This window comes from Carica papaya, chromosome 3 (genome assembly GCF_054855325.1).
Source record: "Carica papaya isolate Zhongbai chromosome 3, ASM5485532v1, whole genome shotgun sequence".
NCBI classification, from domain to species: Eukaryota; Viridiplantae; Streptophyta; class Magnoliopsida; order Brassicales; family Caricaceae; genus Carica; species Carica papaya.
In genome coordinates this window covers 7,792,412-7,810,224 of record NC_142311.1, presented here as the reverse complement: position 1 = coordinate 7,810,224, position 17,813 = coordinate 7,792,412, and the positions used below count along the sequence as shown (strand labels likewise).

The 17,813-nt window shown below is 30.2% G+C and overlaps 1 protein-coding gene across 1 annotated transcript; it reads right to left on the bottom strand.

Moving 5' to 3' along the window:
- Positions 1-15,853: 15,853 nt before the first annotated feature.
- On the bottom strand, positions 15,854-17,257 carry LOC110811944 (uncharacterized). The gene has a single exon (XM_022038573.2). The coding sequence runs from the start codon at positions 17,255-17,257 to the stop codon at positions 15,854-15,856; it is 1,404 nt and encodes a 467-aa protein (XP_021894265.1).
- Positions 17,258-17,813: the final 556 nt, after the last annotated feature.

Sequence of the window (17,813 nt, the reverse complement as noted above, 5' to 3'; positions counted from 1 at the left end):
AGGACAAGACTGATAAGAGTTGGAAGTGGAGAAGCGAGAACTGGGCAGCTTGTGAGACTTGAGGATGGAGGAGACAATACTATGATGATGATGACCAAGTCGAGAGTGCCAATCAATGAAGGTAGATGTGGTGTTGACACGTGCTTGCTTCCTTAGTGGTTGTATTTCATAGATACCATTGTTACTGGGTCTGTGGAGAAGAAACTTCTTGGTTACTTGATCCTTAACAAGAAAATATAAGAGCCAAAGCTAAAAGAAACAATTATTATCATGTGTAAATTTTTGAGCGGACACTAGAGGTTGTCTAATTTTGGGCACATAAAGAACATTTTTGAGGCAAAATGTATGGGAAAAAGAGTAGTAAGTAGCTGAATCAGAGTGAGTGATTTGCATATCTTGGCCATTACAAACTTTGAGCTGATCATCACCATTATAATTGTTGGCAATACGGAGGGAAGTAATGTCTGGAGTTATATGGTGGGAGGCTGCTATGTTTGGATTCCACGACAGATACTGAGCACCTTGGTATGGTTGGAGGTTGTGATGGGGAATACTTGAGATTAATTCGAGATTACCATAAGTGTAGTGGGCTTGTGCTGGAGTAGGATGCCGCGGATGATGCCTTTTTTTACATCTATCAGCAATGTGATTTCGGTAGTCGTAAATCTGGCACGGTCCCTTGCGTTTGGATTGAGTAGACCTGTTGTAGTTGAAGGACGATTGAGATAGTTCTTTGTCAACTTTGTGAGAGTTGGTGGTGTGAACAATATTAGCAATCGATGCGTCCTGAGTGCTTTTTATTAGAATTTCGTGAGCAAGTAGCTGCCCATGAAGCTCATGGAATTATATTGGTTCAAGTTTCATATTTAGTGCAGTGATGATTCCATGAAATTCCTGACCTATATTGCGATAAATGATCGGGTTGAACTCTGCAGAGGAAAGTTGACGACCAACAGATGCAAGTTCATCAACCAAGACTTTAGCTTATAGAGAAACTATGAAATTGATAGGTCATTTTGCTTTAGGTCCTGCAGCTCAATATGTAATTAAAGTTGGTGGTTCTGAGATACAGAGCTGAATGCAGTTACTAAGGCATTCCAGATAGAGAATGAGGAACTGAGACCAATAATTTGTTCTTTATATTATTAATTTTTATTTAAATTAATTTCTACATATATGTTTTTGATAAAATTAGTCTTAATATTTTTTAAAAATTTCGATTTACTCTTATTATTATTAACTGTAACCACCGTTAAATATGATATTATATATTAAATTTAATCAAACGTGACCTTTTCTTAATAAAAAGGAGTAAAAATTTGTTTTGCTGCATCTTTGTATATCCAAAAGATTAAGTATAAAGCTTTTGTTTAACTTTTTGAGGAAGTTATATAAATATATATATATATATGAATATAAAATTAAATATATACAAACGATAATAAATATCTGAATATTGGTTAAGTCCATGTTTTATTTTGTTTAGAATTTAAATTAATCTCAAATTTAAAAAAAAATTAAGTAATCAAATCCCAAATTAAAACCTCATCCCATTTTATTTTGTTTTATCTTCTCCCAAGTTTAAACTCAAAAGAAATAAAAAAAAAAACAAGAACAAAAAAAAAAAAAAATAGAAATGCCAAGACCCATTAGTCATTATATTTCTCCTCGGACCAGGCTTGAAAAAGCCCAGCCCAAGGCCTTCTTTCTCGAAAACGATGGCAGTTTGATAAGATAGATGTTTTCAAACTATATAAGATATATGTTTTCTATGTGTGTGAAAAGCTATATATTGCATGTGTTTAAGTTATGATGCTATGATAATTGCTTACTTGGATTGTGGATCTCACTGTCTTATTGACTTTTAAGATATTGAAGAAACCGTTACTGATATGGAGGGGAAAGTTTAAAGCTAGTCTCAAAAAATTATGTTATTATTGTGTATTTTTGTGTTGTAGGAAAAGAGAAAAAGTTATAGAGTCTCGTATTGTACGTAACCGATGTACATATTTAAGAGATGTACACATTTCTACACACTTTTATATTAATAAAAATTATATTATCCTACTTAGGTTTATATCGATCACACCTTACAAGAAGGGTATGGTCGTTATAAAAAACTTATTTAAGATATTGACTAAATCATTAGTTATCAGATTTTAATTAAAATTTATTAATTAAAAATCATAAAATTAATAAATAACTTAACTTCTTATTTTGAAAGTCAAATGATTTTGTATTAATTTGAAATGTTCACCATCTTAATTAGAATAATTTTTCATTATTAAAGAAAATTAAGTTAATTGAATAGATGAAGATTAGTAGAAATCACTGACATAATTAAAACGACACACAACAAGACCACATGCCAACTTCTCATCGCACGTTTAAAGTCAAATAACTATATTAATTTGTGCTCATCGTCATAATTTAAAAAAAAAATTTGTAACTAAAATAAATTAAATTTATTGAGACATGTGATTGATTTATAATAGTTAAGATAGAATAAATAAATTAAGTTTTTTGATATTTAAGGTAGAACTACTAGACTTTATCTTTTTAACGGCTTAAAATCAAATATATTACCTATTAATAGTTAAAGTTTAGATTTCTGTAAGTCATGAATATTGTCTTTGAATGGCTTAAGGACAATAACTTCTCCCTAGGAAGACTTTTCAATGAAAATCTTCATTATATTCGATTAAATAAATTAAGATAATATAAATAAGTTAATTGTTTGTTTCGAATTCAACTATAAGTAAAGAATGACATGTATATATATATTGTTATTAAATTTTTTACTATTTTTGTTAAAATTAGAACATTATAATCTCATCACGTATCAAAAGTTAAAAGTTTATGATATTCCAAGTAACTTTTTTTGGTCCATTTTTATTTTTTGAGTAAAGATAAAATGTTTTTTTTTTTTAAATATATTTTTATATTCTTATATGTCTGGATAAATATTTCTACATGTATATGCATGTACTTCTTTGTCTATGTCAAGTAATGATAAGTAAATGGATGAGACCATAATGAGAGTATCGGAAGATGTAACAACTATATTTAATTTATTATTTTAAAATGGCTCGCATAGATATTACACTTTAATTAGCTGGAAATTATTAAAAGTTAATTATTTATTGATTAAATATTACTTACAAAAAGAAATTTTTTTTTGTTTTTTGGGTAAAAATTCTGTCGTACAAATAGTTTTCATTTCAGTAGGACCAATTTTGCTAATGAAATAGCTCCTCAATAAAAATGGTTTGCAACGATTAGGGTACTAATCAATACTAACCCAAATTGTTTGTATATTTATACCTACAGTAATGAAATTATTTATGTTATTAAAAGTGGTGGTTATTATTGATCATTTTTGTTGCAGTATAAATAGAAAATATTAATATTATTTCATTAATTTTAGAACTTTTACTTCAGACAACTCAATATATATAAGTAAAACATAAATTAAGACCTTTTAAATATAGAAATTACAACCTTACACACAATTAATACAAGCATAATATTGAATAACAGTGTTGGATATGTCAACGACTAACATCCTAACTTATTTTTTATTACTTATCAGTAGATGCCATGTAGACGTAAGTATAATTATACATTTTCTATTTTAGTCTCATATTTGAAGTTGAAAGTAGCGGTGCAAGTGTGTAGACCATCATCCATGTCGTAAGTAAATTCTTTTCCATTCATAAGAAAGTCATGCCAGAGTGTAAGAAAATAGAATATCAACTGAAGCTCTTGTTTCCAACAATGTGACTGTCACCATGCTCTTTCCTTCCAGAGTACCCACTATGTATGCAATCTTTACTTCTCTCGCTGATTCCTCAATTGGTCCCCACTCATAGCATCCTCCAAACTCTCCTGTTATTTCGAATGCACTTTCGCTCACGAGGAACGAGAATGGAGAGTTGATGATGATTGGGACACCAAACTTTATTATAGAAGTAGAGTTCCAAGAACTCTTCTTAGTGTCTACATATGATAGATTGACTTGTACATCTGTCTTTTCTTCGTTATTGTTATCTGTACAAACAGTGGCTATTGGGACAAGATACTTGTTGTAGATTCTAGCATCACGAGTGTAAAATTTAACATTAAAATTTTTTCTAGAAACAACAAGCTCTTTAACTTGTAGCCGGGAGAATCTAGTAATTTCAGTGTCATTAGCGTTAAGGCAACTTAATTATAATGTTGTAGTAAACCTCTTGCAGTAATTGTGGTTACATAAATTGCAAAGAGTAACTACATCATTTTTAACCAAATGGTAGGCTAGAATAATATTTCTTTATTACTAACTGTTGCGTCATCTGCATCTGCCAATATTCAAGATCCTGAGCTAAGATTCCACAATTTTTCAGAATGAATAGACTTCAAATAGAGGCTTCCATAACTAATGAAGGAAGCTTCATGCGATTTAGTAGGATCCAATACATCATTAGGCTCAAATTGTAGATGTGATTGTCTCTGAATTGTGTGGCCTCCTTTTTTCTACATCTATTTGGTACACTCATCTCCCCTATATCATATAACATTTCGGGCGCGGGATAATTAATTTTGAAATAGTAAAATCGAATTCTTCTTAAATAATAATAGTAATAACGATAATAATAATAATAATAATAATTTTATTTATTAAGGAAGTGCAAAAGTAAAAAAAATCATTTTGGACCATTTTAAAATAAATTTCAAAAATCAGAGCTAGTTTATAATTTTAAAGGGGACTTGTTTAAAAAGAATTTGAAAAACTGGAGCCACTTCATAAATTAAAAGGAAACGGGCCACATGGAAAGCCATGTCAGCCGCACGGTGAATTAAGATGCGCTTCGTGACAGTTGTGTTAGCAGGCGTCTCCACGCAGAAGCCATGCTTGCGATCCGCGTGCCTGAGGGATCGAATAGCTTGGACTTGTTCCTGTTCACACAAACAGCCAGATCGTGATCCTATTCAAATTTGAACGAACAGTCCTGATCAACCATGTGATGGATCCAATGACTGCGTGATCAATAGTTCAGATCTGCAGGGCTAACCGATTGGACGGTCTAAATCGTGTACCAAAGAAAAATTAAGATTTCTCTTAACAGGTCCTAGGTCGAGATTAAACAGATAGAGGTACTTAAACCTCTTTTTGGCCTACCTTCCCAAACCCTAGCTGCCAAGTTGACCAGAGAAGAAGGAGTAAGGGGCAACGGAGGGAGTTTAGGCATCGGAGGAATGGCAGTGTCGCCGTGCCAGAAGTTAGAACTAACACCAGTAAGCATGATTTTCTCCCATTCTTCTTATTTTTCCATTCTTGACCATTTGTAAATATTTTTAATGTAGATTAATCCAAGAAAAGCCGTAAAATGAGGGAGAAGAACGCAAGGAAAAAAGAACTAGACAAAGAAGCTCGGTTGCGCCACTGTGTCGGAAACCCAAAACCGACCTTGGTAACCATTTTCTTTGCTATTTTTCACCCTTATTCACTCTTCCATCGTTCTTTTAAAAATACCCATGCTTTCACTTAGAAATCTGAAACTCAGGACCACCACGCTTGGCCTCGACTGTTGGTGAGGAGAGGTGGTGCTTTGTCCCCGATTTGAGGTAAGAATACCTCAATCCTTTCCCTGTTATAGTTAAATCAAAGTTTAATCGACAACAAGCGGTGATTCCAAATAATTTTATAATTCTTTGATGATTAAATACAGATTGCCGATGAAGCCAGTTAATCAATTTTTTTTTTTATGTTCGTCACTAATTTTATTTGTGTTACCAATTCTTTAATTTTATTTTTATTCTTATTTTATTTTATTTATTGATTTGTATTTTATTTTCGTTTCCTCTTATTTATTTATTTACAGATTTTCTATTTCTTTTCAGTTGGTCTATTCTGTTTTCATTCTTTTTTCGTTATAACCACCTAGAACTAATGTATTAATCACGCATCTTGAATCGTTGTATTTTATTCCATCATATTTTGTTTTGTGTTATTTTGTTCTAGTTCATTTCATTCCGCTTCATTATCATATTTTATTTTATTTTACTTTACCTTGATTTATTTGTTACATTTTATTATTTATGTTATTTCCATGTATGAAGTTTTTATTCTATTATGCCATTTTATTCCTTAATGGATATCAAAACACGGATTTCATATTCTTGTGTTATTTGAGGTACAGGTCTTATGTGTAATTGGTTGTTTGCTAATAATGAAAAATATGCATGTGTAAATTGATGGCGTTGAATAAAAGGCTTACAGGGTATTATAGGAAAGTGTGTACAGACTTGGTATTTTTAGGTATGTGACGAGTGTTTTGAATTTAACAAAAAAATTTTAAAAATCTGGTACCCGATAAGAGGCGTAATAGATAGCTCGACATATCATAATATCAATCCGGGTAAGGATCCATCACCCTATTTTCCGTTACAATAAATTAAGGTTTAACGATGTATAATTTTGTATTTTTACAAAAAGTAGAAACTCTAAATATAATTACATGTTATTAGTAGAGCCGGAACTGGTTAGTTCACAACTATCTTAATTTTCTGTTTATTTTCCTGTACTATTCTACTTACTTGATTGATCCACCGTATGATTAAAATTATTACTTTTAAATTATTTTTTTATTTATTGATTGTCTGATCGTGATCTTTATCTGATTCATTAAATTGAAATAAATGTTCCAATTACGTTTCTTAATTTTTGAGGTATGAATTTGTATTGTTTACTTAAATGTCATTTTATTGATCTATGAATATATAATGAGATATTGGTATTGCGTGGTTGGTTATTTTGTTGAGAAAAATCTATATGTGAAAGACTTACTGGGTACCCGCAAAAGAGCGAACGGGTCTGCGATATAGAAAATCCTACCGTGAACGTTACCTCAATCAGACGGGGCTGGGAAGTCTTTTACCATAAAGGTTTTGGAGATATGCTTCATCCTTATACTAGACGGGGTATCGAAACGATAGAATGTTTGGCGCCCATTACTAGAAGGGATATGGGGACGGCTAGTTAATATTTTAAATTAGATATCGGGTTCACGGGTAAGAAAAATACCCCTATGGACCCCTAGGGGTACCAGTAAGCAGGTAAGAAATAAAAGTTAATCATCTCTTATTTTCTTATATGTAAAAATAAAAAGTGTAAGAATATGAGTCTCTAGAAGTTTTTTTTGGAAAAACTCATTATGGTAAGTACTAAACAACGTTTTTATGTTTAAATGTATTTAAATAAAGTAAGGGTTCTATTAATTATTTTTTTGATTTTTACTAATTTTTTTATTTTTCGTATCTGTTATTAGTGTGATATTCTTACTAGACTAATGTAGTTCACTCTTTCATTAACAATTTCATATCAATAAGACCAATATACAGATCCAGATCAGTAAGAGAGTTGTGAGTAGTTCACCACAGGAACTCCCTTCAAGTGCTAGTGAAGGTTGTCTTAGGATATTTATTTATTCGTTTTCTTTTAATTACTATTTGTCTTTTAGAAGAAACATTCATGTAACCCTATTAGGTATTCTAAATTATTGTGTAAGGAATGTAAACTCTAACTCTATTATTCGCTTCCACATTTAATTTATGAATTTACATATTGAAGCTAAATATTTAAATATCGTATGTACTTTTCTATTGAAGAGATATAAAAAAATTTCATAGTTAATTAATATGATTAACTTGTATTAATTTTTTCCACATAAAAATAAAGAACAAATGAATTAATATTTTTCGACATTTAAGGTAGAACCAACACACTTTAGTTTTTGAAAGCTTAACAAGATTACACTCCTTTTAATAATCACCGTTAAATTCTTTGATATTAGCATGAAAAAAGCACGTTATTTGGTTAAAGAAATTATTGGTTTGTTTGTTTAGTAAGCTTATATGTTACATATATATATATATATATATATATATATGCATACAGAAATCGTTTATATAAATTAAATCATATTTTCATATATTATTTTCACGATTGGTTAAATGACATTTTGGTTTGAAGTTAATTCCATACTAAATTTAATTAAATATTTTAATAATTTAAGCACATAAAAATATAAATTTATAAGTATAAAATTGTACATATAGAAAAAAATAATCAAATAAATTAATGATATTACATTGTATATATATGTTATATTTTTTTAAAAGTAAGCAGATAAATAAGGCTTTCATGAATTCAATTCAATAAAGAAGACATGAGAACAGAATTTCATCTCCATGCAAAAAATACGAGACTTCACGTAAGCATGGCCTTATCCAGTTGTAAGTATTTGAATAGATTCCATAGAAACAATAAACATTAGCAACACGTGTCAAATAAATTTTTAAAACAATATATATAAATAAATTATAATAAAAACATTGTAATAAATTTTGATATACAAAATTTTATATATTTTATGAAAAAATTCTGTGTTTCATGAATTACTTTTTTACTTTATGTTACTCTTTAATTAAATATGTAAATTTTTAGTTAAAAATATTATGCACATATAAATTTAATATTCCCTATTGATATGTAAAAGTTATTTTGAGTTCCTAATTATTAATTATTATTATTTTGGTTAAAATAGAAAAGCTGTAGATTACTTTTAATTACAAGAAGAATAAATAAATAAATGTAAGCCCATAATTATATGTTAATTATGTAACAGTACATGTAAACTTTAAGTATTGATTTACGTATTTGAATTCAAGTAATTAATTTATATATAAATTAAATTATGTAAAAAATAAATAAAATTAAAATTTACCCCTAAAAATGATAAAAATAAAATTAAGGATTAAATTGAACAAAATTAAATTAATTTAGGGGTCAAAACGCAAACAAAATACAATATTTAGGTCATTCCATAATTTCTGAAACATTCGCCACCTCAACTGGTGACATGGCAGTGGACCAATAGGGGATTGCCACTTGGTCAGCCATGGAGCCTTGGTGGTCAAACAATACAATGGCTCTGCGTGTTTTGGGCAAATCCAAGGGTGAGATCGCAGTAATTAAATCTAACGGTGTGCAGACATGCAGAGAAAATGATTTCGATCTAGCGGTCCATGTGCGAGATGCCGATCGGGTGGTCTGCATGCGTTTTGAGGTCATCCAAAAGTTATACAATTGAACGGTTCAGATATAAAATTTCGAAAGGTTTAAAAAGTTAACTTTTTTTTTGCAAAATTTTGTCACATCTTATTATTCTAACATTTGTATTTTTTTAAAAAAAAAATTAATTTAATCTTTCACTATTAATCCATATTAACATAATCGATGAAAGTGTTATGTGAACCCAAATTGAACACCAATAACATTTTGGTCAAATCAATTTCCGTGTGAGATGTTATGTGTCCAATAGATAACAGTATAAATTTTTAATTACTTTTTTATAAAAATTCAAAAATAAAGACATAAAAACATAAAATTAAAAAAACTACTTATGCCCTCCAATCTTGCGATTATACATTTTTTTCCAAATGCCATTAAAATGTTCTATCTCTCTCCTCCTTAAATTCCTCTATTACCTTCTTTGCCCCTCTCGACCAATTTCTCTCCTCCCTCGACCTCTCTTTTACTTCTTTCCATTACACTCGTCTCTCCACCTCTGATCTCCTTCATTTTCCTAATGCACATGCCATAAACTCACAATATTAGAAAGCTTAATTTTCAGTATTTCTTGTACTGTTGATGGGCCAAAAGTCGATGAAGCTTGTTCGAATCTTAATGATTTTCACCCCGACTAACGAGTTGGCTTACTAATAAATATTTTGGGTCTTTTTAAAATTATATCTTGAAGTCTTGGATGGTGGGAATATAATGTTCTTCCCAGATACTAATTGTTTTATCATCCCCTACCATCTTGTAGGCCCCCGTAGTAATGAGTGCTTTGGTTTTTAATATGCCTTTCTAAAACTAAGAGTCATGTAGTTTAGATTGTATAGAGAAAAGTTGGTTTGATTTAAGATATTTGGCTTGAATGAAGTCAAGCCATGATTTATGTTCTTAACATAAAAGTTGCAATGCCATTTTTCCAACCATTGCAGTGTTGAAAGTCTTTTACTATGAATTCCCAGGGTCTTGGTTTCCAGAGTATGGACCAACTAATTGGTGTATAACTATGGGTCTGGTTTTCCTTAAAATGCCACCAAAATCTCTTATCCATTTGTCCAGTTCTTCAAAAATGATTGAAGTTAAGATAAAAACAAACATTATATATGTAAGTACAACATTTAAAAGAGATATAATGAGGGTAGCTCTACCTACAAAGAAGAGTAGTATGTTTTATCATCCAGCTAGCTTTGTTTTAACTTCTCCATAATTGACTGAAAATGCTTGTTTGAGGATTTTCTTGTAGGCAATTGTAGATCAATTAGTTTGCTTTTGTTGGTCCAACTTCAAGCCAGTACTAGCTTGGATTTTCTTCTGTTTCCATTTGGTGATATTTCTGCTAAAGAAAATAAAAGATTTGTAAATGTTTATTTCTTAGCCTGACCATTTAGAGTAGGTTTCCATTGTAGGAATATTTGATGCAAAAGTCATTTTTTATTGAATTTAACACATTTTAAGGAAAAAAAATACTATAAAGTTTAAGCTACATATCATTCGAAGATGATGCAGACATAATGTGATTGAGAGATCTCTTGAAAAAATCTTTAATTCTTTGATTCACTTATTCTCTCTATCTAACTATTATACACAATAATTTTGTAATTTTAATTGATAGAAAACTCAAATGAAAGGGGAACATGTGAACAGCCCGAACTCTCATTCAGAGTTCTGACCGTATGCACACCACATCGTGATAAAATAATCTATAAAAATACTTCGCGCAGTAGATTTTAAAATAATAAAAAGTACACCTCTTACATATTTAGTTCAAAATATCAAGTGTTCGTGAAATATGTCTAAACTCTAAAATAAATACTCATAAAAAGAAATGTTTAACATTAAATACTATTCGAATTAAAATAAAATTTGAACGATTTCCTAGCAAGTCCTTCACTGTTCAGGAGCGGAGTTTTGGATATCATGATATGAAAAAGATGAATAATAAATATGGTGAGCTTAATATGCTCAGTAAATATGTAAGTAACCAACAAATAATATAATAATCTGTTCAAGTTGGTAGAAAATATAAAACTGTCGACGGAGATAGTTCAAAACACTTTTATCTTTAATTCAGAAAAAACGTGATATTTACACCCTAATTCATTAACTGAACCTTACATACCAGTTTATTCAGTAAACTTTTATCTTCAATTAAAAAAAAACATGATATTTACACCTTAGTTCAGGAGCGAGGTTCTGGATATCATGATCTGAAAAAGATGAATAATAAATATGGTGAGCTTAATATGCTCAGTAAATATGTAAGTAACCAACAAATAATATAATAATCTGTTCAAGTTGGTAGAAAATATAAAACTGTCGACCGAGATAGTTCAAAACACTTTTATCTTTAATTAAGAAAAAACGTGATATTTACACCCTAATTCATTAACTGAACCTTACATACCAGTTTATTCAGTAAACTTTTATCTTCAATTAAAAAAAAAACATGATATTTACACCTTAGTTCAGGAGCGAGGTTCTGGATATCATGATCTGGAAGAGATGAATAATAAATAGGGTGAGTTTAATATGCTCAGTAAGCATGTAAGTAACCAAGAAATAATATGATAATCTGTTAAAGTTAGTAGAAAACATAAAACTGCCGACGAAGATTGTTCAAAACACCTTTATCTTTAAGTCAGAAAAAACGTAATATTTACACCCTAATTCATTAACTAAACCTTACATATAAGTTTATTCAATAAACATCGAGAATCCATCATCTTAGTATCATGACTCAAGATATAAACAGTTCAATAAATAATATAATTCAGTATTCAGTATTCAGTATTACGATTTAGACAATAAGCAGATCAGTATATACTAATTCAGTGTTTTAGTATCATAGACGTTGTACATGACTTCTTACTCGTTCCTATCGGTTTATGTCCTATTAAAATACTTTCATCGCAAGATGCCACTTCCGCCAGCATCAATGAGAGCAGTAAAGATCCTCTCTACTACGTGAATACGTTACAGTTTAGTTCACATTTTACAGTTTGCAGTTCACAGTTCTTATCGCTATGCCAAGTCTGGCTAAAGCCGTATCCACGGGTAGGCGTAGGATTCTGACAAAAATCTACTATTGATTGTTGTGTTCTTATTTATGTTTTGTAACTGAATTTGTATAGGTACTGGTTACTATAAATTGAGTGTATATTAAATATATGTAGAAGAGTCTATGGTGATGAATAGTTACAGTGTGTGTGTTATAGGTATAGAATATAGTAAATAATAAAAATTAAGAAATTTATTAGTGAGTTAAAATAAATAGATAAACATTAAAAAATTTAAAAAACTTATTTAATAGGTATCATCGAGGGATGGGTGTGTGTGTGTAACCTTTAAGCATATGACTGTGATGAACCCTACCCGTGAATACAGCTTTAGACAGGCATGGCAAAGCAATGAGAACTATAAACTGTATAATGTGTACTGTAAACTGTGAACAGTGAACTGAATTGAGACGTATTCACGTGGTAGAGGAGATCCTTACTGCTCTCGTTGATATCAGCGAAAATGACATCGCGCGGTGAAACTATTTTTAACAAGATATAAACTGATATGAATAGATAAGAAGTCATGAATAGAGTTTACAATACTGAAATAGTGAATTAATATCTATTGAATTGTTTATTGTTTACATTGTGATACTAGTTACTGAATTATGTTATTTATTGAATTGTTTATGCTTTAAGTTATAATACTGAAATAAGATATTCTAAATATTTACTGAATAAACTAATTTAGGAGATTTGGTGATTGAATTAAGGTGTGATGCCATGTATTTTCCAAATTAAAGAGAAAAATATTTTAACTCACCTCTGTCGGTAGTTTTATGTTTTCTAGCAACATGGACATAGTATCTTATTATCTGTTGGTACTTATATGCTTACTGAGCATATTAAGCTCTTTATTATTCATTTCTTCCATATCAGGATATTCAGAACCCCGCTCCTGAACAGTGAAAGACTTGGTAGGAGATTGTTTAATTTTTATTTCAATTCAAACAGTACTTAATGTTAATTATTTTATTTTTAGTGAGTATTTATTTTAAAGTTTAAACATGTCTCATGGATATTAGATATTTTGAGTTAAGTATGCAAGAAATATACTTTTTATCGTTTTAAAATTTGTTGCGCGAAGTATTTCTATACATTATTTTATCATGACATTGTGGGTATTCGATCAGGATAAATTTTGTAATAGAGAAAGACTGAATGGAAAAATTTTAAGAGTACAATAAAAAATTCATATGCTTTAAAAACCATTATGTCAATAAAAACTACTGAGAAAATAATTACTGAAGGGAAAGAAAAATGTTAAAATACTAAATTGGTCATTGTAGCATTTTAAAATATTTAAATTGGTTTCTGTACTTTTTTTCTTTTTTTTTCTTTTTGCAAATTTAGTCCCTGTTGTTATGCCCAACAAAATATGGTTGATTAATTAGAATTTAAAAAGTGATGAGAAAAATGAAAAGGCAAAAAATAATAAAACAAAATAACAAACAAAATATAAAATGTATATATAGGTATCTAAAAGCTTCAATTGAAAGCTTTATTTAACTTTTTGAGGAAGTTTGTAATATATACAATTATAATATGGAAATGATGATAAACATTTTAATCTTGTTTGAATATTTTTATTTTCTTTTGAACTGGGAATCAATGTCTTTGTGATGATTTTTGAGGTATGAATATGTTTGAATGTGGATGAACAATGCACATGAGGTTTTGTTTTAATTCTGTTAATCCATCTCCAATTGTTTTTTTTTTTTTTTCCTTTCATTTTTTCTTTTGCTGCATTTGAGTATCCATTTTCTCAAATTAGATTTGTAAAATGTTAAGGGGATCTTATCTACTTATGAATTAATGTTGCAATCACACACTTGTATGGTAGTTAAATTTGTAAAATATGCATTCAATAATGAATTAAAATAATCATAGTGTAAGTGTAAGTGTAATTGTAAGTGTTTTATACTTTCTTATCTTGCAATATTTTCACTAAGAAGGTCTCGAATTGTTGGGAGTAACGATCATGACCACAAGAGAGGTAAGAGTCAATGAGAATCCAATTGTGATGATATCAAGTTCAACTACATGGTGCGAGGCTCTAATGACCAACAACAGAAGCATCCATGTGAAGTCTAATCACTTTGGCGTTGCGAAAGTTTAGCTCATGATCACGGATATAAACTAACGCAAATGACTCAATAACCAATAGAAAAGGAGATATTAATTTGGCTTATCAAATTTTACAATTATCTAACTGTTCTTCTCTACTTGGCTAACAATAGTTACTATAGGAGATTTACAAAGGAGGTCAAGTTAAGCTTGTCTTGGAGCTATTGACAAGAATATTATCGAAAATCCTTCTTATGCAGGAAATAGAGACCATTGCTTTTAGAAAAACATTTTAATATTAAGTTCTAGACTCATGATGGCAAATTGTGAAAGTTTAGCTTAGAATTAAGATACAACAACCATAATGTAGATATTGTAGAATTTGAGAAAAGATGTAACTGCTCTTCTCTACTTCGACAACAATAGATATTGTAGAATTAACATGCTATAATGCAACGTGTCAATCATAATTAGAATGTATGTTTCTTTTTTTCTAATAATTTAATATAAAAATCATTAACCAGAAGTTAATCCGCTGTCTTCTAATTAAATTGAATAATTTTAACTAACTGAAGCAAACACTATTCTTAAAGTAATTACTTCTTGAATAAAAATGATGACTTGGTTAAAAATTATTATTCATCAATTTTTGAGTAAAATTGATTATGATTTATTAATTACTTACTTTTATGCGAATAAATTAATTAAAATATTGATTAATTTATTAGTTATGCAGGTAAAGAGTGATATTTGCTAAAATATTGCTATTTTTAGTATTTTTGTTAAACTTGAATATTATAATCTCATCAGGTATCAAAAGTTAAAAGTCCGTAATATGCCAAAGAAAATAACTATCTTTTTCTTTATTCATTTTTGTCCTGCAAGTAAAGATAAAATATATTTTCTTTTCTTTCGTGAATATATTTTTGTATTTCGATATGTCTCGGGACATATTTCTATGCGTAGATAATTGTGGATTTGTGTCTTCGCCAAATAGTGATAAGTAAATGGATGAGACCATGATCAGAGCATCATCAGGAGATGTAACAACAAATTTCACTTATTAATTTAAAATGACTAACATATAGATTACACCTTAATTAGTTAAAAAATATTAAAATTTATTTATTTATTTATTTATTAACATCGGAAATATCACTTACAAAAATGAATTTTCTTTGTAAAAATATTTTTATTTAAATAATTTTTATTTCAATAGAACCAATTTTAGTAATGAAATAACTCAATAATAAAAGTTTATTCTAGCACTTAGGATATTGATCTATACTAATGCAAATTATTTGTGTATATATATCTATAGGTGACAGAATTGTTTATGTTATCATAAGTGACGATTACTATTGTCATTCTTGTTATAGGATAGCTAGAAAATATTAATGTTATTTCATTTATTTTAGGACTTTTAGTACAGACAGCCCGTAATACACAAAAGTACAATTAAGTAAAGCCTTTTGAACATAGACTTTATAGCCTTACACACAGTTAATACAAGCATAATATTTAACAACAGTGTTGGATATGTCAACGACTAACATCCCAACTTATTTTTTATTACTTACCAGTAGATGCAACATCGACGTAGATATAATCACACCTTTTCTATTTTGGTCTCGTATTTGAAGTTGAAAGTAGTAGTGCAAGTGTATAGACCATCATCCATGTCGTAAGTAATTGTTTTTCCATCCATAAGAACGTCATGCTGAGTGTAAGAAAATGGAATATCAGTCGAAACTCTTGTTCCTAGCAATGTGACTGTCACCTTGCTCTTTCCTTCTAGAGTACCCACTATGTATTCAATCTCTACTTCTCTCGTTGATTCCTTAGTTGCTCCCCACTCATAGGATCCCTCAAACTCTCCTATTGTTTCGAATGCTCCTTCGTCCACAAGGAACGCGAATGGAGAGTTGATGGTGATTGGAACACCCAACTTTATTGTGGAAGTGGAGTTCCAAGAACTATTCTTGACATCTACATATGATAGATTGACTTGCACATCTGTTTTTTGTTCATTATTGTTAGTTGCAGATCCAGAGGCTATTGGGACAAGACTCTTGCCATAGATTCGAGCATCACGAGTGTGAAACTTAACATTAGAAATTTTTCTTGAAACAACAAGCTCTTTAACTTGTAGCCGGGAGAACCTGCTAATTCCAGTGTCATTGGCGTTAAGGCAACTTAATAACGTTGTAGTAAACCTCTTGCAGTAATTGTTGTTGCCTAAACTGCGAAGGGCAACTACATCATTATTGACTTTGGTAGGCCAGAACAACATTTCTTTATTACTAGCTGTTGTGTCATCTGCATTAGCTAATATCCAAGATCCTGGGCTTAGATTCCATAATTTGTCGAAATGATTAGACTTTAAACGGACGCTTCCATCACCAGTGAAGGAAGCTTCATGCCATGTAGCGGGGTCAGATACATCATTAGCCTCGAATTGCAGATATGGTTTCCTCTCAATTGTTTGTCCTTTCAAATATTTTCCGTGGTCTTCGACCTTGAATCCAACATATTTGGGCAATACGAACAGTGATTCCACATCGATCACGATGCACACATCACAAGAATCCTTGTCAATAGATTCAGATCCTGCAAATAAACAGTTTCCAAAAGGCGGGGCAAGCCTCCATAAGCATGCATAGTGGCCGAGCTGGACGTGCAAAAATCGAAATATTTGTTGATTATTGTCCACAGAGCTGGGCTTGAACAACGTACAAGACCACTTAGATTGATCTTCATCTGGTTCATCAGCAGCACCAACTAGCCACCAGTGATTCGGAGACCATCTCACCAAATATCTATTGTTGTAACAACATTTGAGGTGCACCAATCCTTCAGTTTTGGCTGGCACAACTTCCAATTTTGTAAATGGACTCACAACATTCTCTCCAGAGAATTGAAGAAACGAATGCACTTGTGAGTCCTCTTGAACATAGCGGAGGTATTGATTGTTGTATTTTGATTTGAGCACGATGAATTTTGGCAATGCCATTTTGCTTTCCTCTTATCTCTTACTACAAACTTTCTCTCTTGTTTTCTTTTTTGCTCTGGTTTATGCTTTGGCCACCGCAGACCAGGGGTGGTATTTATAAGGGAAAGGGATACACCGGAGGGTTTTGGTTAAAGAAATTATTTTACCTATTTATATAAAAAAAAGACAATTACATTATTGGGGCTCGCGAAGCACGTCTCACGTGCGTGCTAAGTTGATTCACATGCGGAGACTTGGGAACCAAAAAAGAATTACTGCTGAAGGCAACCCTTTATATATAAAATATAACATATATACATACGTAAATATATATAACTCTTGTATTCGTTTGTTTGTTTAGTAAGCTTACATACATATATATATATATATATGCATACAGAAATGGATGATATAAATTGAAGCATATTTTCGTATATTATTTTGTTGGTTGGTAAAATAATATTTTAGTTTAAAATTAATTCCATACTAAATTTAACCACATAAAAGTATACATATTGAAAAAATAATTAACAAATTAAGATACCTGACTGATATTACGTTGTATATATATATGTTA

Bases quoted from the DNA above. Each gene is read 5' to 3' on its own strand.
- LOC110811944 (XM_022038573.2), bottom strand. From the start codon at position 17,257: ATGGCATTGCCAAAATTCATCGTGCTCAAATCAAAATACAACAATCAA.